Genomic DNA, 26207 nt, shown 5'->3' with positions numbered 1-26207 from the left:
TTGTTTCTTACATATCGTATGTTTATTTTTAAATAGTGTTTTCATAAAACAAAACATAAATAATAGAAACAGACACAGTCAAACATGTGAGGTCATTTAGAAAGCATTTGATATGTTAAGAAGGCATTAATCGATCGTAAGAGACATCTTAGAAAATGATGTTTTAAGAAGTCACGCAGGTACCGGTAGTTGGCGATGCAGTTCCACATATAGTGTTGATTTCATTTACGTTGATAAAGAACTCCAATACAACCACTCTGCATTTCTACCATCAAAAAAGCTGCCCATGTTTATAGGATAATTTGAAATCTCTGTGAGGGGATAGTGAGTACAGGTGAAGATATTATTCTACGCTCTCTTCATCGTGACACCGTCGATACCACAGAGGGTAGTGACGTAAAATTTTAAACCTAAATGGTATTGGGTCGGTTTTATTAACGTGCATTTGAAACATTTTGAAATATTTTAATTTCAAGACAAAGAGTCAGGTAAATACACAAGGTAATTCAGTCATCAATGTGTCGTCGTCGGTGGCGCAATGGTAGCGCACGTGCTTCTGAAGCAATCTTCGATGCCGACGGAGACACGAAAACGCCTGGAGTAGGCTAAGTGTAGGCCAGATCAGGCAAAGGTGTAGGTCAGCCCAGTGGCAGATTTAGAGGGGGGGGGGGGGGGGGGGGGGGGGGGGTCAGGTGGGTCCTGACCCCCCCCCCCTTCGATGTCTGAAAAAAATCACACCAGTGGACCCCTCTTGAAATTATAATTTCAACTAGTTGGTGACAAATTTTCGGGGCCCTTGAACCCCACGCCAAGGGAAGGGGGGGGGGCATGATAATCTTGGTCTCTTACATATCTCGTGTTTATTTTTTAAAAAGTGTTCTCATTAAAGAAAATATTAATAATAAAAACAGACACAGTCAATCAAATGTTAACATTTTTCTGACATTTCCAGTGGGTGTCTAACGATATATTATATCAAATAGGCCTGCGTTTAAACAGTAGTCTGATGATGAATTGTGCTTGATCTTCGACCTCAAACTCAGCACGTATTAGATACAATTAGATATTTAATAAAAGAGAAATCGATTTTATTTATATGCTATTTATATCAAGCGCAAAGTCCATATGTACTTTATGTACTATTTGTGTTGTTTTGTGGCGATGAAAATTCGTGCTAAATTAGTAGAAAATGCGTTAACTGCCGATGATAGATAGATCTACTGTGATAGTTGAGACAAGCACAGCACTGCAATCTCAACCGGAAGTCGCCATGTTCTTAGAGCTATGAAAACAAAGTAACGTATGAAGAGCGTGTTCAAGGTAGGTTTGCAGAGTGAGCGATGTATTGAAGAAGTTAGAATACCATTTTAGTTAGATTTGAGCCAAATATAGTATTTAATAATATGTGGTAATGCGACCGTTGAACAGACACTTGTAATATTTATCATGTCTGAACACCTTGATTGTCGACCCAACATATCGTTTGATTAGAACGTAGCATTTCTATTTATTTTAATTTATTTATATTTTTCAGTAGCTGGTAAGGAATACTGGACTTCTGATCTTCGATAAAATATGCAGAATCTTGGAGTTCAAGGCTCTGATATTATACGAGCATCTTGTAAAAAATGTGGATATTGTAAGTTTGTTTTTCAGTTGGAAAAACTTCCTCAGTACATGTATGTATTTGCTTCAGGTTTCGGCCTCACTTGCATAGTATTTACAGGCTTTATTCCACCCATGTTTTAATCTCCTGAGATTTTAAATATCCAGGCTGTAGCAGTAGTCTAAAGGTTAAGTAGTCTGAAGATTTATTGGGCCGAATCAGGGGCGAATCCAGAGTTATTTTCTGACAGTCTTCCAAATTATCTTTGTTGATCCATCCTCCATTTTTGACCATCTTCCGACAGAAAAAAATTAGATATCCGTCAATGTAAGCTTGAAAATCTGACTGTCTTCCGGAAGACCCAGAAGACACCCTAAATCCGCCCCTGCGAATCTTCACTATAGAACCTTTATGTAGAACTTATGTGTACATAGCAAGTACATGGTGCTTATTTATTCATTACTTAATGGCATGCCTTGCCTCAAAAGTTTGTAACACAGGTTGGAATGAGGCCTTACTACTACCTGCAAAGCATGTAAGGCTGAAAACTGCTTGTAGAACTTATGATGATATCAATTACCAAAAAGAGATTATTGATTGAATTTGGCTGGCCTTATTGAAATGAAGTACAGCACAGCATTTGTAGTATAGCCAAAGGCTTGTATAGCAAAAAATGAAATTGTCCATCTCAGGTTGTTTTGGCCCAGTTTGCTTCATTTGCAATTTCATAGTACATATTATTCACATACATATAGTTAATATGCAATTTAGCATTATTTAATATGTTTTCAATTGAAATGATATCTTGTGTTGGTTTATTTCTTCTGTTTGATTATTACAGCAGGTCACCTGACATTCCAATGTAGAAACTTTTTAAAAGCAGATCCAAACAAGGACATAGTGTTAGATGTGAGCAGTACCAGCTCTGATAGTGAAGAAGAGTTTGTATCTCCTCTTGTTAAGCTTAAACAAGGTAAGAAGTACAAATAACATAACTATTTTATCTTTAAAACAACACACATTCGGGCTTAAGTAACCTTTATTCCTACACCTCTAAAACTACTGAACAAAGGCACAAGATACATGTAATAGTAATTCAATTAAAAGGCCCAGTGTCTTTGGCACGATAACTTCCAGAGGGAGAGGAAAAGAAAGAAAAAAAAAATTATACAGTTAACACATTGCAAAGTTCATATAATCTACGATGAGCTCCGATGGCTTGCTGCTGCCGCTGTGCAGTTTAAAGCTGTGAGTGACCGTTGGGCAGTTTCACGTGACCAAATATCCAAACGAGGCAGCTGATGTGATTGGACTGGCCACTGGTCAGTTACACGTGACCACTGCATGTTAGAACAAAGAGGATGCAGGGATAAAGGTCCCTATGCCGCCCTCCTGTGTGAGTTTTAAATACCATTTAGTTTAAATGGGCACTTAAAACAACACACATTCGGGCTTAAGTAACCTTTATTCCTACACCTCTAAAACTACTGAACAAAGGCACAAGATACATGTAATAGTAATTCAATTAAAAGGCCCAGTGTCTTTGCCATTTGCTGTTTCTTTGCTCATTCCCCTATTAAGCTTAATGAAGGTTAGTAGTAAATGAGAAGGATGAAGCCAGTTTATCTCTTACCAACTGTTTGAGGGCCAGAACTTCAGAGAAGGTTCTGTGACTTTTTTTTTGCTCATTGTTTTGCTCATATTCAAAAACGTTCTTAATGAAAGACTTGAGGTCAGCATTAAAATGAAAAAAATTCTTGAAAAAGCTTCAGTTATGTCATTCATAGGATGAAATGCTTTGGTTTCAGAGGAGGCTGCAAAAAAGGATAACGAAAAAGATAAACCTAGGAAAAAGAAAAGAGAAAAACATAAAAGGTCTGTTTTTTCAAGGTATTTGTTTATGGAGTGCTTCAGTTACCTCTCTTGACTATGATTTATTGATTTTTTAATAAATAATATAATATAACTTTTGATGGAAATATCTGTTCAGAGTATATTTAGAGTTTATCTGTCACCAAATAATATCATTTTCTCTTGTTCTTGTTGCTTACATTTAAAATTTTTACTCAATTTTTTTTATTTATAGGAAGAAACACAGATCCAGGTCCAGATCCCCAGTATCTGATGACGAGAGACATAAAAGGAGGAGGAAGAAAAAGCACAAGGATGAAAGTGACTCGGAATCATCTTCTGCTGACAGCCACAAACATAAAAATAAACACAGGAGAATTGTATCTTCTGACAGTAGCCAGTTTTCAGATTCTGACAGTGATTCCAAGGAGAGTCATAGGAGAAAAAGACATAAAAGGAAACACAAGAAACACAAAAGATGATATTTAAAAAAAGGTTGATGAGGATTTTAAAGTCACCTTTTAACTCAAGATTTAATGCAATGTCCAATACCTGGAGGAATAGTTCATTTTGCCTCCTTGAAAATGGCAGGAAACTTGCAACTTTTGCTGATGAACTGACATTGAGATGAAAAAAATCTGTGTTGTAAACATTGGATATTATAAGTTGATCTAGTTTTGAAATTAAAGATGACATATTTTAACAGCGATCTTTTAGGGTGGTGACAGTGAGTGACACAATTATATTTTAATGAAAATTGTTTTGTGAAAGCTTTTACTGAGAGCGTTTGAAACAATAAATTAAGCACCAAAGACAATTAAGAATTGTCAAATCGGAAAATGGATACCCAGTGTGTTTCATAAGTACACATTTATAACATGGCTTTATAGTCAATTAGTAAATTCTTTTCTGGGTTAAAAATAAAGACATTTATTTTCAGAATTTTACATAATTTTTCATGTCTTTTAAATAGACTGTTAATTTTGTTGTATTCTTTCTCAATTGAAACACTGCCTGCAGTGCTTGGTGTTTCCTTACATAGTATTGAATGAACAAAGTTACACTTGTTATGAATGAAGTGCACCTTTGAATGCCGATATGCTGCTTGTGGTGATAACCCCATTTTTCCTCGGAGTTATAAATTATGAAATGTCTTGGCATTCACTAAAAGCATAGGGTTGTTATCCACAAGACACCAATTCTAGTACAAACTTAGATAAAATAAAGATTGTAGCCAGATATTTAAGTGTAGATCTCTGTGAGAGATGAGTTCCTGTGTTGAATGCATTACATAGGTCTTCTCCACTACAGCAATAGGTACAATCTGATGGAATTTGAGTACAATATTTCCTACTATTGATATTTTGGTCAGCTTCACATTTACTTAAGTTGATGCAGCCCTGGAATGGAATAAAACATACCTCACATTATATTAGTGTCAAGATATAATATATAGAAAATGCATGGAATGATACTCGGACTCCCTTGAGTACTGGTATGTAGTTTGAGTATACCTGGTCTTTGTTACAAGCATTCAAAGCGAGAAAAAAGTTTGTTAAAACCATCTCTACCAATGTTTACCAATCTTTTCAGATTTTGGAGATTCTAAGGAATAGAATACAGGGTTTTGAAGTACTTGCTGACAATTAAAATGTTTCAGGCTTTAGGTCATAAGTACATATAAAATAAATGCCAATTTTTATAATCAAAATACTCTTCTCTTGGCTTAAACCAAAAGAACAGCTACCTGTTTTCTTTGTATTTTTAATTGCAATTTTTGATCAAGGGGTAGTAATTGCATGCTACATATTTTGTTTGTATAAATGCAATTTTCGATCGGGGGAGGGGGGGGGGCAGAGTAGAAATTGCACTATTTTAAAGTGAGTTCACCATGCTTGGTCATTTGTAAGTTTGCTGGTTCTATTTATATGAATCAAAATATTTAAAGTTAAAAAAACCTGTATCATTCCCCAATAAGATCTCTCTACAATTATGATCACTATTATTACCTTTCTATATTTTTTGTCAAAAGCAGCAGATCTCATCACCTCAGTAAAGCAAGCGTCGTGAGTGGGGTCGGTGCACTGCACAGTCACATTGTTACACTTCGTATTGGAATTCAGCCAGTTTGTACACTGGTGACATTTCAGTGCTGAGATTCCTAGAATACAAAAACTATTCCATCAAAGTTATTGGGCAGATAATATCCCCTTGTTTTCTTAAGACTTTGAAAACAATTTCAACATTCTTCCTTTCCCTATCACATAAATTTATGTAGGAGACGTGGATATAGGCCTACTTCCAAAAGAAGCATAACCTACATACACTATGCACAAGCCATGTGCAGTAGGGTCTAACGGTCATATACTACTTTTTTTGCGATAAGAACATGGACATGAATATTACCCTCAAATCTGTGAGGAACAAGACTGAAAATAAATGCATGAAGTGTCATACTTGAAATTTTACAACTAGACAAGATTTGAACATAAAAAGACATACCCCGAAAATCGATGATCGCTAGTGTAATCACAAGTGCGACGAAAGTAGGCATTGCAGTCAGCGCCAGACGTTTCACTACAACCAATTCCATTTTCGTCATTCACATATTTTTCTTTATCGCCAAAAGAAGCAGCCGAGGCTACATCTTGCTGTTGGCTACGACTGTTGGTCAGTCCTGTGTCAGTCTCGGAAGTGTTATACACTGGTAATATAACCTGTAAGTCAATTACCCTACAACGTATGTAAACACACACCAACACAAAAACACGATAACGGCTTCACTCTTTATCGCGTCAAGAAATGAGGTTGTTCAAATGAAAACCACTCTTGACACTGTACAGACTGTATGCCGTATACAAACGAACGTAAGCTAATTTGAAAGTCAAATATGCAGCTTAGCGACAATATGCAACAACGGAGGTGCAACTTAACCCACAACGTCTAGGTTCGGTCATCGAGATATACATTCACTGTATATTCTGTTTCAAATATGAGTTAAAACCTCTTGCTCCTAACATCCCATTCGGCTGAATTGAGGCTTGTAAATGAGCGAGTCATAACAACCAGGTGTGCCCCTATAACAAAAACATTTGACTCAGGATACCTTTTGTATAACGGAATGCTTTGGTGCCACAGGTTTTTTTTATCGAACAAAAAGCGCGTGACGTCTTGTCCTAAATCCATTGTACTGTTGTAATAAAAGAGCGTTCACAAAAACTGTTCAGACTATTTTTCCTGATCCAGGACAACATTTTCTCTCAAGGGGCCTACAAAGCTTGTTTTAGATATAAGTCGTGGGATATAGATTAACGTTTGCCGTGCTTAAAAATAAAGGATTTACAATGGGATTATGCAGTTCGTTTCACAGCAAAAAATGATAGTTCTTCATCTTCTTCCCTCTCTCTCGCTTTTGGCGACTGAAAAGAACGCAACCTGAAATGTGATGATTTACACTCAACATCCTGATGGAAATTGATAACGAAATTAAAAACGTCCAGTCTATTTCGTTTTTGGCACGGGTAATCCTAATTTACTGTTTGTTGGAATATCTCCATTAAGCAGAATGCACATACAAGCCGATTTCTCTGTGAATGAAGAGTAAGTAATCATTTCTAATAGGTCTACTCTCAAATTCAGGTTTAGGGTAGGTATCATCGTATCGTCAAATGGAAAAAAAAGAATTGGAATATAGATCATCACGCAAGTGTAAGAAGATTCTTAGCTTGTTAGAAATTTAGCATAATTTGCAATTTATTTTTACAAACACTAAACAACGACATGAGATATAACCAGGGGCGGATCCAGGATTCTTTGAAGGGGGAGGGGGCCCTCGGATGCTTAGCCGACCCTAACCCCTTCTTTGGCGTGGGTTTCGGTGGCCTGCTGAAGGGCCCCGGAAATTTTGGTAATGTAAAGGACAAACGGGGCCATTTGATACGGTTTAGAACTATGATTCAGCTAGTCAAAATTCTAATTTCAAAATGGGACCATTGGTGTAATTTTTTAAAGAAATTGAAGGAGGGGGGAAGGGCGGGGTCAGGACCCCCTGACACCCCCTTAAATCCGCCACTGATAACTACCTATGACCAGGGAATTATATAATTCCCTGCTATGACTAGGTTGTAAAACAGCTGATGGAATTCTTGAAACATTGAAAGGCCTTTAATAAATTACTCAATTGCCAATTTGACATTTTTTTGTATAGTCAAAGTATTTGATTACAGCAAACTGATAATACATTTCTAAAGAAAAAAAAAAACTGATGCGTTGTTTTCCAGAGCATTAAAACCCAGTTCATTGTACACTCTTGCCCAAAATGGTTGGTACACGGAAATTTTGGAATGCATTTCGCTCTGTTTCTTTCATTATTATTGTTATTACCAAAATTATACCCTTTAGGCTTATATTGCTAAATATGTGAAGCTGGAGGATAAGCAAAGTGAAAGAGAAACAAAAAATGCAAATCTAAGAAAAGCGTTTATTTATTAAGGGTTTTTTCCTCATGTCCCCCGAAAAGAGTATTTTTTATACAACAGGTACAAGTGAAAAATTAAACATAAATTTGTATTGTGATTGACAATTAATATGAAATTTGGGGAGATTGTAATGAAAACCCTTCAGACTTCATTATTAATCTCCGTAGCAGGAATACTCCACCGCGAGCTTGGATTATGGCCGTCAGACGGCGTGGCATACTGTGAACTAGAGTTACAGCACTTTGGAGAGAAATTCTGGTCCATTCAACTTGAAGGGCATCTCGAAGTTGATCTAACTTTGCAGCGGAAGGTTTCTCCTTTGAATAGCACAACCAAGTTCGTCCCACTTGTGCTGAATTGGGTATGCATCTGGGCTGCTTGCTGGCTGTGGCTTCTGAATGTTGTTTTGGCGGATATAGTCGTTAATTTAGTGGGCTGTATGGGGAGTTGCGTTGTCATGTTGCAATCTAAAATTGTCTCTGTATATCCCTCTTGCGAATGGCCCCAAGTTCTGTTAGAGAATGCCCCTGTATCTGGCAGCGTTAAGGTTTTCATCCAGAGAAGCAATGGGCAAGTGCCGTTGCTGCAAATGGCACCCCAAACATGTACAGAAACACCTCCTCCAGCTATTGTTTCTTGGATATTTTCAGTCAACAGCCATTCTCAACGAGTCTGCACATTCTCATTCTTCCATCTGTTTGATACAGTAGAAAACGGGACTCATCAGCAAACACCATGTGATTCCAATGTTGGACCGTAAGGTGAAGGTTCTGCCTCATCCACTGCAGCCTGTTTGCTCGATGTGCAGGTGCCGAGAGTGGCTTCTACGACATTCTTCTTGAAGGATAGCCGTGTTCCAACAGCCTGCGGTTTACCGTCCGGCGAGACAATCGAGCCAAATGTTAATTGGGCCTGTAGCTCCAAGGCAATGGTTTTGGCAGTTTTGGCTCGCTCTCTTCTTGCCAGGTTGATGATGACACGATCACTTCTGGTGTTTCCACTTCGCAGTCTACCTGTAGATTTAACAGGTGTCACATTTCCTGTCACAACTATTCTCCTCAAGATTCTATTCACAGTTTTCCTGTCCACACCCAGACGTCTGGCTATCTCGATTTGTTCCTCGCCCATATTTGCATATGCAACCATCTAGTGTCGTATTACGATATCTGTAGGTCGCAGCATGGTCTCAGTAACGGGAAGACACAGTTACTAATATGCAAATCTCCGCGAAAACTGACAGAACATGACAAACGCACCCCACCCCACCAGCATTATCCCAAAATTCTGTGACATGTTTCACACACCCCAGACATTCCAGTCATAACCAGTGGAAAGTGACTGACTGAAAAGTGTTCATAGAACACACAATGTCGTGCCAATTGGTGCAACGACTCCTTTTTCGTACCAAGTGTTACGTTTTAGAAATAAGAGTAAAATATTCCAAAAAGTGAACTTATTTTCGACGTGTACCAACCATTTTGGGCAATAGTGTATGTGTGCGTACTGCATGCGTGTCTGTGTGTCGGGGACGTACGGCGTGCGAGGGATTCTCCCTCTCTGGCAACTGTCAGTGTTGACAGGTATGAAATTGTGATTACCAATTTGCTGCAATTGCTAGCGTTTGATTTTGAAATGTTTTGTTTATGAGATATGAGCCCCTAATTAAGTTGTTCCATTAAACAAAGATATTATTTCACCTCTTTACGCTTTGCTGTTTGCCTCCGCCATCAGCTTGGATTAACAAATTCACAGTATTTATTTTTGCTGTTACAGCATTATCTCATAACAGGGCATTGTTTATTTCTGCGTTATCTTAGCGGATAAATAGATTTTTTTCATTGAGCTGACAGACCTAGCTGTGTATTTTGATTGCAGTAGTTGTGAATGAAAGAAAAGGAGAACTAGATAGCAAAGGCCAGCAAATACAATATAAAATGTACAATATATTTACAATTTATTGTTTAATTTATCAATTGGGAAAACGAATTAAAAACAATTAAGTTTCACTTAATTAACAAGCCGAAGAGAGCTTTTTCATTTAGTGTACATTCCAGCATATTGACCACCTTTCCATTTTTGGTATTACGGCAAACCCCAGTTTCAAGATACCCAACACTGGTCAAGGGGTTCCGCTAATTCGAATGGTAAATGCACTTCAGTATTCCTTGATAAATCCCCCATGCAAACACAAGAAAACTGTTCTCGAGAAAATGTGCAAAAATTGCTTAAACATTTGCTAATGCTAAAACACTGAAAATTGAGAGGGGGGAATCCCTAAGGAGATGCGAAAACCTCCGCCCCGAAACCGAGGCTAAAAGGGTGCTCCACTTTCAGAGTCATTTCCGCTTTGTCGGTATCAACATAGTTGAGGCATCTCGCGTTCGCTTGCACCGATTGAGTTGTAATAAAGGTGCACAGAGTTGCCGACAGCGTGGGTCACCATGCCTGTGTTTCATACGAAGACGATAGAAAGTATTTTGGAGCCGGTGGCACAACAGGTAGCGTTTTGAATGCAGTGCTGAGTGTTGGTTTGTGACCCATTTTTCTCTGTGGTTATTAGTACTACTAGTAGTATAAATGTTGTCAATATCTGGGTGTCAGCGTCATGGCTAAGTGGTTCAGTTTGCTTTACAATTCTTCCAGTATTTTTGAAATCTGTAGCAAATGCCACTGAGAGGTTGGCTTTGGTCTTGTTTAAACAAGGCAATATAGAACCCTGCGTCCTCAGTTTGGGACATTACAGCTTGCTGAGTCAAGTACATATGTATGCATATGAGTTAGTCTGAATAATCGGCCTCTAACACTCCTATACTGTGTACTTGCGGTCATGTTTAAAAGATAAAGGTGAATTCATGATGAAGCAAACTTCAGTTTTTACCCCATCTGTTGTGGAAAAGATTAAAAATGTTTTATTGCATTAACTGAATGCTGTAAAGGACAGTGGAGACATTTGTATTTTATTATTATTAATAATAATAATAATAATAATAATAATAATACGTTGCACATGGTTGGCCTATTGTAACTTTAGCATAAGGGATTATTTTTAATGAAGTATAGTGCAAGAGTAATGCCAGCCTTGCTTTGTCTTACTCTATCCTCTGAACAGCTAATTGATATTAACTATCCTATCCACCTGCCCAGCTTTTGTATACAAGTTTTGTCGGCCTGATTGAAAGCCAGAGCAATTCCTTGGGGATCAATACCAGGCCTAACCAACTACCAGACTCGGCACCTAAGGATCCTGAATTAACCGGTATATCGGACCACACCACCCGTTTTCAAGGTGTGTGTCAGATCGCATTTCGGAGTATCAGTCAGAACACCGACAGGATGAGCCCACGCTCGGCTGTCACCTTGATTGGATAGTAAACGATTGTCGTATTTAATTGCTATATGATTTTAAAACCGGGTGCATAAATTTGAAAGCCACCTAGATGAACCTTAGACTGCCACATCAATCTAATACAATGCAAAAAAGCCCTATCAAAAGTGGTTAAAACATTCAAACCGAATGTCGTAAAGTCCCCATATACCCCCATATAGACAGTGAAATAGAATACTCTAAAGTAAGAGTACTGTTTAAGGTTGTTCAGCCGAGCGTGGATGAGCCCGCAGTCGTCCTACAAAATTTGTTCTGGAGTATGATACTCCAAAATGCGATCTGACACACACCTTGAAAACGGGTAGTGTGGTCCGATATATCGGTTAATTCAGGATCCTTAGGTGCCGAGTCTGGTAGTTAGGTAGGCCTGAATACCAGTGATGTCTTTGTGGCTCCACTAGAACAAAGATCCCTTGAGAAATAATACCTAATGTATGATTAACCATTAATGGGATTTGTTCTTCATAATATGCAAATATTCATTGACTGAGGTAGAGGTTTAATGCTACTTATAATCAATGGGAAATACTTGCATAATTTGTATACATAACATGGTCAATACAAAGAATTGAACAGTGGTTGAAGAAGGTTTCAATGTTGTTTGTTGTGTAAGGCTTGGTAATCTTTAAGAGAATGGGTAAGACACCTGAAGTTATGTGCAAAGAGTGATTTTGTTGAGTAAATCACTTCATTGTATTATCAGCTTAAATTATAGTTCAAACCATGTAAAATAGGCACATATCTGGTTCATAGTCAAATTCAGACTTGCAGTTACTTGAATAACACATACCATAAAATGAAATGTATTTATTTTTAACCAAAAGAATTACAAACCTCCTAATTAAATGCAGTTATTTGAAGGGGTCAATTGATGCAATAGTTGTTATGCAGCAAAACCCATTTCCCTTGTGAATGCAGGTTTATAATATGTGGGCAGCATTTCAGTTATATTGCATTGATAACATGAACATGCACACACACATTAAATTGATAAATTGTCAATCTGGTCCTAATAGATACACTTCCAGCCTTATGCTTGGAAGGCTAGAATGAAAAACACATGGAACAGATAGACTCTAGAGAAAGCAGAGAAAGGTTAATATCTGAGTGATGCTGTAGCTCCTTGTAAACTTTGAAATGCTACAAGTTATCTGGCAGCAAAAAATGCTTCCAACTTCTTGTCAAGTAAGGTATTTACCAGTTGAGTTATTCTTCAGCTGAACTTTTGCAGTGACATATTTCGTCAAAACAGATTAAAAAAAGAAAAGTTCAGTCATCAAAAAAAAAAAAAAAAAAAGAAAAGAAAATGAGACTACATTTTTCATTGCTATAGTACTTAAAAAAATCTCACGCTGTCAACGCTTTTATCCAGCAGAATTGGAAATAGGAGTAGGCTTTGAAAATGGTGTGAGGTTTACCTAGGCTTCAAGCATCCCCAGGCAAAATGCTCTCACTATACTCTCCCACACAGCAGAACACACCAACAGCCAGTGTTCATTCAGTGTACTCTGGTGTTTCTGGACTGTGAGGGATGATTAATATATACCTGGCTTATGTTCAAAGGGGAGAAAACAGCAGTGATAACAAGGCTCTGTGTGTGTGTGTTTGTGTGTGTGTGCTTGGTGTATATGCTTGGTGTGTATACTTATAAGTGGAATGAAAGATTAATTCTTAGCATGCACTGGAACTTGCATGATGTTTCATAGACAGTGGGGGCTTCTTCCTTATTACATTTACATGTCTTCTTGTATAACCGAGCAGAGAAGTAAGACTTAAAAATGAAGCTACATGTTCAAGATACATAATTCACAAGAATTGAAGCTCAGGGAATGAATGCAAGAACTGAAACTTGAAAGTCTGAGAAAGGATGGAGAGGATTATGAGATAATTAATACCTGTCGATTATCTCCTCTTAAGTTCCAGATGGATTTGGAGGTTATGCATGATTAGCAATCAGAGAAACCTCACCTGTGATGATATCCCTTGTGGACTCGTCTTTATACTACTACAAGCTGTACTCACTGCCCCTGGCTCCTGATGCTTTGTCCTTCCATGAAATAAATTTTTATGTGTATCTGATCAGATGTAAATGAAATTAATGACACAACTGCAGTTTTCATTTTATTGCACTAAATATACAAGAAAGCAGTACCAGGTCTTATTATACTATTAGTTTTGCTTATGTGCAGCGAATAGTGTCATAGTGTAAGATGAGTGGACATTGGAGAGAGAAAAATGTAATGATTATAACATACAGAGAACAAATGGCTTGCAGTTATCATGCCCATCTATCATTTGGAATGAAATCTGCATCTTATCAGATATATATACAGATGATGCCCAGTTTAGATATGATATCTCTGTGGCAAACAATACAGCCACCACGTGTGTTAATGCTTGTGGTGTGAGGCTCAGTAACAGGGCCTGGTCTAAACCCAAGTCCTGTGCTGCTATACCTTCTCATGTTTGTTTTGAAAAACAGCTGAACTAACTTAAAAAAGCAGGGTGTCTGATGTTTTGTGAACTATATTTGGTGTGTGAGCGACTGATTCATGGTGTAAATGAATATGTGTGCACATGACATGCATGTAGTGCTCATGTGTGCTTTTATTTCATGTACATTCAGGCTGTCAGAAATAAATTGTATCAATAAATAATTTTTTGTCTTGTATCAGTAGTAGTTACACTTAATTTGTGGATTATTCATTACCCTATCTCCCTTAACTAAGCAGTCATTGAGTGAATGCATTGTTATCTAAATTATATACTTAATGCTTTTGAAAATCCCTTTGAACTTTAAATAAAGAGCAATTTTGCATGCTTTTATGAAACCAACAACATTTGTATGAATATAAGTGCCCAATGCAATACAACATGCACATGATTAAGGAGTACAATACAACATGCTTCATTCAATAAATTAAACATAACAGTTTATTCAACACTGCTTTCAGGTGTCTCGTCTGGTCATCCTCCATGAAGAAGCAGAAGATGGCAATGCTATGCCAGACCTGGCACGGCCAGTGCAAGTGGTCAAGATGGCTGTGGACAATCTCGTTAAGGTTAGAAACTATGAAAAACTGTATTTGGGTATTCCCTTTTTTCTTCTGAATATCAGCAAAATCCTGACCTGATTTTATTTTGAAAATCCTGTTTTTGTTATCTTGATGACAGTGTGCTCTTTTACTTGAACTTTTTGTCACTCATTCAGGGTGGCAGGAGGGTTCTAAAACCTTTTTGCACACATTTTTAATGTCATCTTTCTTCTGTTAGGCATCTGTTTTCCTATAGAAGGAGTGGCAGCTTCATGAACTTGGTCATACACCTTGAGGGTGCTTAGAATGTGTGGACACTCACAATAACAGGGCTCTATTATTATTCTACCATTGCTTTGCAAAAAAGTGGTGCCCATTGCTTTACTTGTTTCTGGAACATATGTGTAAACAGAGAGGGGTGTAATGTATAAGAGACAGGAGCAGGATTTGTTAAACTGGTGAACTGAGATCACATTAGCCTAAATTAACTGGCTTGACTGCATTCCATGTGGATCCTGCTCAGTTTTGTTTTAAAATGCCTCATTAGATGAGTGGTGAAGAACTCAGTTTATTGTGCAGTCTTTGCGCATAAGAATCATGCAAATCCATCCATTAACATAAGTCTTTTGTTTTTATGGGAAGGTTGCTTGGGGGTGCTCTTAACTGTTGCATCATAATGGAATATGGATGGAAGGAACTTTTCTTATCTTTAATTCCATGCTTTGCATTTTTGGCTGGTATTATAAATTGCTTTTTTCTTCAGAATGGGGATTATTTCATTGACATAGAGTGAACTGTGGTTTCTTATGTAGATGGTGTTTAAAGAGAGGGTGGGGTTAAGTGTAAGTGCAGGAGTGCCAGTTGCAAGTTGAAATAAGTGAAACAACCCATAATGTTGATTTTTGTTTATATTTTGCGACAGGAAGAATCTACTTTGGTATTTGGTTCATGCTCATTGCCCATTTAGGCTACAAACAAACAGGGAGGGCAGAGATAATATGCAAAGATCAGAGTGTGGCTTTGTGGTAGGGAACAGAAGCACCATTTATTTTAACTGACATACTTCTGTGACAGTAAAACAACACCTCTGAGTAATGGCACAGAACCACTCACTGAAATATTTCCGGGCTAATATCAGTAGCAAGTTATCACATATTTTGCTAAGTGTTTCTTGATTAATATTTCAGTAGTTGTATAATTTCTACTGTGTAAGCAGTTTTGGAGAATTAAGAAATAGTGGATCATCCACTGCTAGGTCTTATAAATAGCATTTTAAAGCCCCCTTGACCATTATAAATCAGTGTTGTGCAGAGCACATATATATTGCCTGACATTTAAGGAATAAGTAAGTTGCCTGCTTCTGTGCCCTTTAATTACCCACCTCTACACAGTCAGCCTCCTTAAACTTATGGCTGTAAATAGGCTAAACAGACTAAACAAATATTTGAAAAGTTTAATTGGGTTTAAAGGATCTTAAAGAAAGTTATGTTAAAACGTAATTGTAGAAATTGAAAAGTCCTAAATTGATAGTCCAAAAAGTACCCTATTAACTTTCTTTATGCTAGTGCAAGGCTCTGATTATGCCAATGTGACTTTGATTAAAAAAGGTTGGGTTGACCTTTCTACAGAATGATAATGAATTTAATTAGGACTATCTAATTTGTGTGCATGAGATGTCCAGTAAAGTGTCATCCATTCGTGACCTGGCAAGGTAAATGTGTATTTATGGTAATTATTTATGTAATTTGAACAGAATTTATTTAACACCCCCCACATTTATTTTATTTGAAATCCTTATAAATAATACTTCAAAAATTAGTTGACTATATGTCAGAAAGCAGAAATTAATGAGTTGCTAAACTAATCATGAAAAAGTTGCTAGTCAGGTAAATCATTTAAAAAAGGAAATATTGGGATATGTATGAAAATATCCAGTTATTACCGTAACCACATGTCAGAAAGAGCTCTTCCCTTTACTACTGCCATCTGTGATCCCTGTAAACTATAAATATGCAGCAGACATTTATCTCTCTGGATGTGTACCTATGTCCTTGAAGTGATGATTGCCAAAAGGCAGGCGTGATGACAAGAGACATGCAAGCAGCTACTGTTTTCTTGACAGGCTGCTGAAAGTGAGGGGATCACATATGAAATTTGTGTATTATATAAATATGTTTAATCAACATAATCACTTGAAATTGAAATAATGATATATTGAATTAGTGTTTTTTTAAAACTTATATAATGTAATGACTGATTTTAATATGGTTATCTAATGTTAAAAATGCCCTATAATGTTTCTAAAAAAATGACCTATTATTTTTCTGCACCATATTTGGCCATGGTTCTTGCCATGATCAACCTTCTAATGTGACTCTTTGGAATTACATTTAAGAGACCTCTGTAAAAAAAGAAAAGCTTAGATTAAAGGGTGGCCTAGTGTTTTGAAAGTATGTGGGAAGTCACGACTGCCATGTTAACCGCAAAAAGTTCAAGATGTCCCTCAGGCATGCTATATGTGTATCTAGTGTTTTATGGTCATTTTACGTCTCCATGTATGTTGTAGTTGGTGTTTACATGTCTTTTTCACTTGATTGCTTTTATCTCTTCAAGCATTTTCTCATTCTCTTTTTTTTTTAATTGGTAACATATCATATATACACATGCAACCTTGAGGTGGAATTCTTGTCTTCAAATTGGCGATTAAATTGAAAGTTTCTCTGCAGGGTGCTGGCTTTTCTACCTGCAAGATGAGAAACATTTCTTTTCGATAAGGTTTCTTTTTCGTGCACAAATGAATTCATTATTGAAAGATTGTGAGGCAAGGAGATGTTGGTGATTCAGAGTCCCATAAAATAATGTGTGGGTTTGTAAATACTTAAAATACACAAGCACACCTGAAAAACATACATGAATGACCTTCACTTGAAGCCCCTTTATATCACCAGATATGTTTTATATGTGGGTGGCCATCTCATCTCTGATTTGAATTTCAATATTTCTGCAGCTTTTGTGAGTTTGGAAAGATTTTCCAGATATCCCCTTTCTTTTTCAAAGGTCATCCCAGAGAATCTTTCCTTACTTCTTTACTTCATTTTCAATGTTTTCCAAACCTCTTCATATACTGCAAAAAGGACTGATACTAAAAGTATTAGCAAGCAATTCCTGACAACATAGAGTTTGCTTGCAAATGTTGTGTGCTTCTCACATGGAGAAATGTTTCTGAATGAAAACCAGTTTCAATGTGTAAAACATGGATATTCAGATTTTAAGAGTGAAGTGTTTGGAAACATCTGTAAATCGCAGGCATCTTGGAATATTCAAAGCTGCACATGGATGTCACAACAGTGGAAAACGTTTGTAACTCAAAATGTAAATCATATCATTTTTCTTGCTTTCTTTTTTTTAAAATTTTGTTAGCAAATCTGGCTTTGATGATTGCATGACTTTTGATCTCAGTAAAAAGCAAGTTTTTTTTTTTTTAGAATCTGTAATACAAGCTGTCGATATGATACTACGTAATTCATAAGTCCGATTTCTGATCAGCCCGTTATTATAGCTATTTGAGTCTCATTTGACAAATATTAATGTATTTTTGTTTTGTTTTCAGGTTGGTTATGACACTGTCAATGTTAGTGAGGATCAGATTCTGAAACAAGACATGCCGCCTGCTCTCCAGCGAGTGGAAGAGGCATCGTTCCTTCTTCTTGATGCTTCTGATATGTTGCGAGCAGACCCATACTCGGCACCAGCCAGGAAAAAGTTGATCGAGGGATCAAGAGGTATAAGCAACCATATGCAATACAAATTTTGTGTGCTTCTTTTTCTCTTTCTTAGTTATTTTTTGTGTTATTTTTGTGTTATTTAGTTATTTTTTTTTATTTTCCCTTATATGGAGGTCAATTTTCCAAAACACAGGAATGACGGATGTTCTAGAGAGGCATTTGTGGAAAGAGTTTGAGAATTGCTGTGAAATTGTCTCCCTGAGCATCGCTGTTCTATAGCTTTTGCAGTTTGATATTTTTTATGGCCATTTATATATATTAGGAGGTCATGTTTTAAAATAAAGTATTAGGCAGTCAGAACAAGTGCAAGAAGATGCAATCCTAGTAACTGTCTCAGCTATCACATTAATGCATTATTAAAACTCAACACCTTGCAGCAGTGGCTGAACTTTTGCTGTTTGACATTCTCATTAAGATGTTAACCTGAAAAGAAATGTGCTGACATTCTTCATTTACTTATATACCTTTCTATGTGTAGTATGTAGAACATGTTTCAAGACTTATCTTGAAGTGTTTTCATGTGGGCTTGTAGTTCTTACAGTTAAGAGTGATTATTTTATAAAACAGTATAAGCTAAAAAAATATTATAGTGTTCATCAAATGAAATTCACCCCCCCCCCCCAAAAAAAAAAAAAAATATATATATATATATATATATATATCAGTTACTCCTACCTTTACTACAACCACAATAAAAGGAGTCAACAAAAATGAAAAAAAAAAAAAAATTAAATGAATTATAACTCAAGTTAAGTTTATTTAGTTGATGATCTGAAAGTGTAGCTCATTAATGGCATAAAAATAAAAAAAGTTCACTTTGTCAGCTTTGGTAACTGAAAATATATTTCAAATTTAATAAACGTATTAACAAGGACTACTTACACCAAAGTTCTTCAATAAAGTTGTGAACTAGTAAGTGTTTTTGAGTAAATGAATCAAATTTATGCACCATGGTAATAACTTGTTGCCTTTTTTCTCTCCGAAACTACTGTTTTTCTAGTGTCTGGAGTAGATATACAAGATCTACCTACACGGGGTTCCAATTCAGGGAGTAGCAGGAGAAAATAGTTTGTGTCAGAAACACTTTGGCATCGTGTATGATGGATTTTTATTGAAGGATAAAAACAACAAACAGCCACCCCCTATGACCTTATGTTATTTAGAAATACTGGTTGGAAAATCCATCATCAAAGAAATGAATATGGTAGGCTAGTTCTCAGAAGGTCTCTGGGCCATTACCCTGTACCTAGATTCGTGTAGGAGTACATTCTGAGAGGCACCAGAAACTTTGGCAGTGAAGTGGGGGAAATAGCAAGATTGTTAGCTGATACCTAACTTCCAGTTGCATTGAAGTGTGGAAAAACTGGTGCATGGGCGAAACTGGTGATTATCTCTGACCTGCTGCATTAGAGGGACCTGGAGGTGGTTCTTGGAGTTTTCGAGGAGCAGTATCGGCACTCAAATGGTAAAATGTGTTGAGTTGAGTATCTCCATGGTGGACTGGGTCTTCAGTGATAATGCTCTCCAGGGATTATAAACTTTTGTCTCAGGAAATACACAAATATCACTGGGAGGAGAAAGAACCGCAGTGGACACAACAAAATAATGGTGGGTGCTAAGTGGAACTGGACAGCCCTATGTAAAATGTCAATGGTCATTGAAGGTTTGATGGTGGAGGAAGTGAGAAAAGGAAAAAAAATATTACCATCGCGTGTATTGTGGAAGATAACTATTGTCTAGAAAGTTGTGTGATGAATTGGGATATAATTCCTTTGCAGGAGTAGTTGTTAGCAAGTGAAACTACAATGTTAACTACCAGAAGTTATATTGGGTTTGCAGCATCATATTTTAGCAAATGATCTGTGTCAGTTTACATATTTTAACCTTGGCAGCTAATAGGTATGGGTGTTTACTTAGTGTCTAATATACTTGGCAATGGGAGGCAGTTGGAAGCTGCTTTACACCACCTGTAGAGTATGTGCCCTTGATATACCTGTAAAGTGTTGTTGCTGGGGAGATAGGGGAATTATCAAATTATCATTCAGGTTCTCATGTACGCATAGAAATTACTAGAAAAAGAATATTTAACAGTCCATTTATTTTATCATTTCTTCAGTGGGTTTTATCATCTCTTGTATGTGTAGTGCTGTGTGGGAGTTGATTAGATTTAGACGCCCTGTTATATCAGGTGTATGTTATTTTTTTCTCCTCACCGTAGACTCTCTGCCTTTAGTAGAAAATAAAATCCAGGTAAACTAGTTAGATGTTAAATCTAGGATGTTAAATCTGCAGTTCAGAAAAGTCTTCAGAAGAGTCTACTGTACCTTGTTTTTACAGGTACAAAGATTTGGGCCCATTATACAAGTGAATTCTGGTACATTTTACAATATTTGCATGGTTATTTGAATAAAATGTAGAGGCACACATTCTTGCACAGGTATCCTGATTTAAGAGGTCTGCATTTAGTGTATTCTGTGCCCTGCATAAAATCTGTTTCCTTTGTTTATTGCCATTAATTAATATTTATATTTATTGTTATTAGCAAATATTTATAACATGATAAACAACAGATAAGTTCCTCTTCAGTAGGATGGCAACTCTGTTTACAATTTTGCACCATGGTGGACTGCCCAAAGTCATAACCTTGCGGATATACTGGCAGTTAGTCATATTAGACAAAGGCACTGGATCTGATAAAGACATCAGAACAATCTGATGCAGAGAGATATATTACTCAATATCATTTTATCTTGGCACACAAAGACGTGAAGGTTTTCTTAGAATTCTTAGTGTAAAGGTGTGTTTTGCAGGAGAACTATCTTCAGATACCTGCCATGGTGTTGTTTATTACCTGGGCATGGTACTTACTAGTAATGGTCTTTCTGACCCTTTGAAAGTATGGTCAATATATATATACAACTTCTTATGGGATGTATGCTTGTTGGTTTTATTGCACAAAATGATTTATTATTTTATTATTAATTATTATTAATTTACTTATTTCTTATTTTATGGAAGTGGCTAAAATTATTTAGTCTTTGTCATAAAAATTGAACTGACCAGTTTTACCAGGTTAATTCAACTGAACTACTAAATTATACTTTCTCTCTCTTCATTTAATTTACTATTATTTCCTGGTAATGCTCTCCACTTGCTTTAGAGAATAAAGCTATTCATTTATTTGTTTTTAACACATTTTTATTGCAATGTCTTTTCAGGAATTCTCCAAGGGACATCGGCTCTACTGTTGGCATTTGATGAGAGTGAAGTCCGAAAGATAATTCGTATCTGCAAGAGTGTGCTGGAGTACCTGGCCATTACTGAGGTGGTCGACTGCATGGAGGACCTAGTCAAATTTGTCAAGGTAAAATATCAATTAACAGGGGCAGATCTAGAGATATTTTATGACAGTCTTCCATATTATCTTTGTTGATCCATCTTCTATTTTTGACTGTTTTCCGACAGAAAAAATAGGCACCTGTCAATGTAAACTTGAAAATCTGATCGTTTTCCAGAAGACCCTGAAGATGGCCTCAATCCGGCCCAGATTAAGACATTGTCTTCTCATATGATAGACATGAAGGTTTTCTTGTAGGCTTGTGGACATAGATAAGTTACCTTTTGAAGCGATTGATTGAAAGTTGTGTCCGCAAATGATTGTCAAATTATATCCTTATGAGGTATCATGTGGACAAACAGAGACTCAATCAAGTTGTAACACCCTCTCTCTTTGACTTGGGTATACTCCATGGTGAAATTCTGTAGTTCTTAAACTCTTGACTCATGCTTGTTGCAGAGAAGATGATTGTTTTTACAGTCAGTACATTTCCTTGACTCACCTTTGTGTGGGATGATTGTTGAAAGGAGTAGAATTAGTTATTTGCTGGGGAATGAACCAAGATAGCATCATGTCCTAATACAGAACTTTGGCCAGAACATAAGGTGGTTGCAACTGTTTCCCAAACCCCTAGATCACTTAGGTTGCTTACATAGTCATCATTCTGTCATTAGAATTGCTGTTTATCATTTATCATTTTGGCTTAAAGTTCTCTTGGGGAAAATATGAACAGAGTGAAAGTTAAACTGCACCAGGTTTGAGTTCAAGAAGCCTGATGCTTTATTCACTTTCAGAATGTCTTGTTTTACTGGAAGATTAGTCTTGTATAGTCGTTTCTTTTACTTGATATAAATGCTCCAAATTAAAGTATATTTGATGGACCGGCTCTTATACATATACATTTGCTTTACCTAATATCTGTACAAATAGGTGATATTGCCCATGTTTGAATGTGTGTACATGTGCATATGAATGTGCACACGTTTTCCTGTGTGCAAGTTTGAAAAATCAGGACAGTGTTGTATACATATAGTACTAGTAAGAAGCATGCTAGCTGTTTTATCATAAATCAAAGACTTCAGTAGCAGGAACCTGTAAGGAATGTGATTGAGTCATCCAGGGGAACATGATTCATTACCACACCGCACATAAAGAACATGTAACTAGAGCAGAAGATCAGGCATGCAGAAGAAGATGAATATTGACAAGTTGTGGTTAAAAGTCAAACCGGTTCTCTTTCAGTGCCATGATTATAGCATCACAAAAGGTTATGTCTGGATGAGTAACGCAAACAGACAATGAACATCCAATCCTGTGATTATTTGAACCAATCAACCACCTTGTTGGAAATAGACAGATGGTTCAAATAATTTTAGATTTTTTTACATAATGTTTTTCTCTTTATTTGGTTTTATAATAAAAAGAGGGATGTACAAACTGTAGTTAATATGAACATTCTGTGAAATAAATAAAAGATAACAGAGAATTATTTTGAATAGTCAACCTCTCTTGTTGTGGACAGCTAGGATAAGGTTAATTGACCAAAATTTTTTTTCTAAATTGAAAAGTAATTCTATGCAGTTCAGAAAATTATGCTGAAATTTCTATTTTTGAAAAGAATCAAAGTAAGTCATTGAGCAAATTTGACATATTGTAAAGATAATTTTTAAAAATCTTTCCACAGAATCTCAGTCCAGTGCTGACAAAGATGGCCAAAGAAGTGGACCTGAGAGAGAAGGAACTGACCCATCAGGTCCACAGAGAGATGCTGGTCAGGTCTCTGGAAGAGGTCAAAGCCTTGACACCTGTCCTCATCAGTGCTGTCAAAATATTTGTATCCACTAAGAGCCAAGGTAATGTTCCAATATTTTTATGAAGATCCTTTGCAGAAATTCTAAGAATAATAATTATATTGCATATTTTAACCATTACCCCCATGAAATATGCTGCAGATTGGATAGTTTCTAAGTTAAGCAAAATGAAGCCACAGTGCATCCTTGAAATGTGTAATTGTTTGAAATCCACACATGATTTGATGTTGCACATTTGAGATGATTTGGTCTGTTTCGTATTTCAGGTGCTGGTGGTGTAAAAGAATCTCAAGGAAACAGAGATTTTGTAGTTCGCAAGCTGTGTGATGAAATCAATGAAATAATCCGTGTGCTGCAGCTGACCACATATGATGAGGATGAGTGGGAGGCAGATGATCTTGCTGTCATGAAGAAAGCACAAGTAAATACATCAACTATGTTGGCTTTGCCACACAGTGCACCACAAGTTAAAACTTGTATGTAACCCCATGCATTTAAATAAAGAAAGAATCCCTTCTTATTTATGTCCAAGTGTTTGTATTTTGTTAAATATTGTTTGATGGGTCTTAGGTTTAATTGATTGTTTTAATTACCCAGTGGACATTGAGTTTGTAAGTATTAAAGGCTTCCAAAAACTTACTTATGTTGAAACAAGATTATAAAGATAGTGCACTTCATTACATAGAATGCTATTAGTGGGAAGATGAAGCAGGCCTCTGACTGGTTGTTGGATCCTTTTGGACCAGCAGGTGGTGCTGGTAAGTGAACATCTGTTGTGTGAATGGCAAGTTTATTTCAGAAATGTCATATATTGTGATTTTACTAAAAAATGTGAATTTTTTATCATTTCAGATTGTTCTAGAATTATAAAATGCAACTCTTGATTTAAACAAAAAGCAAAGACTATTATTTCTGATATCAGTTGACTTTTCATCTTAGGTGAGCAGGCAATCCATCAGATGTTGGAGGATGCCATGAAGGTTGCTGACTGCTGTGCCAACCCAGAAGACAGAGAGGCCATTGTAAAAGCTGTAGGTGACATACAGTCAATGGTGGATGCTCTCTCTGAACTCAGGGCACAAGGAAAGGTAGATGTGTAGATCAATATTCATATTTTTTACTTGATCAAGAATATTTAATTGAAAGAACTCTTTATCAGAAGGCTTGAATTAAGTTTGAATTAAGCTGGTTATCTTCTCAGTAGCCATGGCATTATGATTTTGATTTAAATTGCTTTTGCTTCCTTGTGAGTTTGCTCCAATAACCTGCAGTAACAGGGCAAATTCTTTTTCTGAATAGGTCCTGTAACTCACTTATATCAATTTTGCTGTTTCACATCAGAAATTTCTCTGTGCATCACAAAATTATGTTTTTGTATCAAATCACATGTCACTGACTTGATGCAAAACATGTTTTGAGTGCCCCCACAATAATCTCTTTTTCTAAGTCCAGATAAACTCAAATATCTTCTTTGCTTTCTGTTTCTAGGGAGATACCCCTCAAGCAGTGTCACTGGCCAGAGGCATCCAGCAGAAACTAGCAGAGCTTCAGCAGAAGGTCAACAAGGCCGTGGCCAATCAGGAAAAGGCTGAAGTTCTCAAAATGGCACACACTGTGGCAGGAAAAGTGGACCAGGCTCAAAGATGGCTGCAGAATCCCGCCCTCAATGATGGTGGTCTTGGTAAGAAGAAGAATGGATATTTTTTTTAATGTGATGACATTTAATGATTATATTTGAGGTTCTAGATGTTTTCTGCTTTTTAGCACTTGTGTTATCAATTTTCCTCATTTTGTGACTGAAATTAGCATATCTGAAAAAAGTAAACAAAATCATTCATATTTCTATGAGAACCTGCAGGCAAGGTAATACTTAAAGTCTCCCATTATTTCTCCTCACTTCAGGTGAGCAGGCTGCCCGCAGTGTGGTACAGGAGGCACGAAAAGTGGCTGATCTTTTGGAAGGCACTGAAAGGACTAACCTTCATAAACTCTGTGATGAGACTGAGAAATTGACCAATCAGCTAGCAGATCTTTGCAGAAAAGGAATGGTAAGGAACTTTGAAGGACCTTTTGTGGCTATACCAGTCACAGTACTCACAAAGGATATATTTACCAGCTGGGAGTTATATGGCCCAGGGTTCTATTACTGTGAATACAAGGTTAAGTATGATAAAATAAGCAAATATACAACTATCACTAAACTGAAAATTTCTGTTACAGGGCAACAGTCCCCAAGCAAAAGCCATTGCCAGGAATTTGTCTGAAAAACTCAATGAACTAAAGAACAAAGTTTCCAAGGCCCTGGTTCAGAAAGTGGCAGACGACTTTATGGACATCACAACTCCTCTCAAACAACTTACTGATGCAGCATTAGCTCCTCCAGGTAATTTGGTTTTGGAAAAACAATTGTACAGCCCAAATTAAGCAGCTTACTATAGTGCATTGACAAGTATCCTTGATATAATTCTTCTTATGACCAAAGGCTTTCAAATGAAATGAGACATTCAGAAAAAAATCTAATTAAAAATATAGGATACAATCAGGAAAAATTTCTATCAGGAATGGGGAGAAAAAATTCCATAATGAAATTGAGGTTGTTTTATCTTTTTACCTTCTGAAAAGCTTTATTTTGCTCAAACTTTACAAACCTTTAATTAAGCCAAAAACAGTTTAGGATAAGAACTTGGTTAACACAATACTAATTAATTCAAATTTGACTCCCAGGCATGCCAGGCAGAGAAGAAAACTTCCAAGACAAGGCTCACAAATTTGACCAACATTCTAAGCAGCTGGCCAACACGGCCAGGTTGGTGGCAGCGGCGGGTGCAGGGGACAACAAAAGACAAGTGGAGGCCATCAATTCCACTTCTCAGCAGGTAGGGAGAGAGTGTCATTTTTTTATGACAAGTTTAGAGAAAC

The 26207-nt window shown here is 36.7% G+C and overlaps 3 protein-coding genes across 29 annotated transcripts in view; 2 read left to right on the top strand and 1 right to left on the bottom strand.

Annotated features, from left to right (window-relative positions):
- Positions 1–1154: 1154 nt before the first annotated feature.
- LOC106174138 (uncharacterized) lies at positions 1155–4409 on the top strand. 2 transcript variants are annotated; one of them, XM_013555556.2, is made up of 5 exons: positions 1155–1320; positions 1535–1639; positions 2448–2579; positions 3415–3481; positions 3693–4409. In XM_013555556.2, the coding sequence occupies exons 2-5, from the start codon at positions 1576–1578 to the stop codon at positions 3937–3939; spliced, it is 510 nt and encodes a 169-aa protein (XP_013411010.2). In that variant the 5' UTR covers positions 1155–1320; positions 1535–1575; the 3' UTR covers positions 3940–4409. The 2 variants fall into 2 exon arrangements, with proteins under 2 accessions (XP_013411010.2, XP_086856640.1); XM_087000514.1 differs by having other exon boundaries at positions 1241–1320; positions 1538–1639.
- On the bottom strand, positions 4360–9636 carry LOC106174139 (uncharacterized). 2 transcript variants are annotated; one of them, XM_087000516.1, is made up of 3 exons: positions 5960–9636; positions 5467–5618; positions 4360–4857 (listed from the first exon to the last, which is right to left on the bottom strand). In XM_087000516.1, the coding sequence occupies exon 1, from the start codon at positions 9079–9081 to the stop codon at positions 8659–8661; it is 423 nt and encodes a 140-aa protein (XP_086856642.1). In that variant the 5' UTR covers positions 9082–9636; the 3' UTR covers positions 4360–4857; positions 5467–5618; positions 5960–8658. The 2 variants fall into 2 exon arrangements, with proteins under 2 accessions (XP_086856642.1, XP_086856641.1); XM_087000515.1 differs by having other exon boundaries at positions 5960–6524.
- A 608-nt stretch (positions 9637–10244) lies between these two features.
- The window catches only part of LOC106162396 (vinculin), a 33647-nt gene continuing 17684 nt past the window's right edge, over positions 10245–26207 (top strand). For 14 of the 25 annotated variants that reach the window (XM_087005770.1, XM_087005768.1, XM_087005762.1 and 11 more), the window contains exons 1-12: positions 10246–10433; positions 14275–14382; positions 17966–18137; positions 21359–21504; positions 23162–23330; positions 23555–23709; positions 23974–24046; positions 24228–24376; positions 24777–24969; positions 25191–25336; positions 25509–25671; positions 26013–26164. In XM_087005770.1, the coding sequence (XP_086861896.1) occupies positions 10377–10433; positions 14275–14382; positions 17966–18137; positions 21359–21504; positions 23162–23330; positions 23555–23709; positions 23974–24046; positions 24228–24376; positions 24777–24969; positions 25191–25336; positions 25509–25671; positions 26013–26164 (1683 nt within the window). In that variant the 5' untranslated portion in view covers positions 10246–10376. Of the gene's footprint in view, positions 10434–14274; positions 14383–17965; positions 18138–21358; positions 21505–23161; positions 23331–23554; positions 23710–23973; positions 24047–24227; positions 24377–24776; positions 24970–25190; positions 25337–25508; positions 25672–26012; positions 26165–26207 lie in introns of all 25 variants that reach the window. The other 11 variants (XM_087005700.1, XM_087005695.1, XM_087005680.1 and 8 more) reach the window with 1 other exon arrangement.

Source organism: Lingula anatina, chromosome 1 (genome assembly GCF_051362555.1).
Source record: "Lingula anatina isolate TDL-2025a chromosome 1, LinAna3.0, whole genome shotgun sequence".
NCBI lineage: Eukaryota > Metazoa > Brachiopoda > Lingulata > Lingulida > Lingulidae > Lingula > Lingula anatina.
Note: the sequence above shows the minus strand (reverse complement) of the source record. Positions and strands in the feature narration are given on the sequence as shown.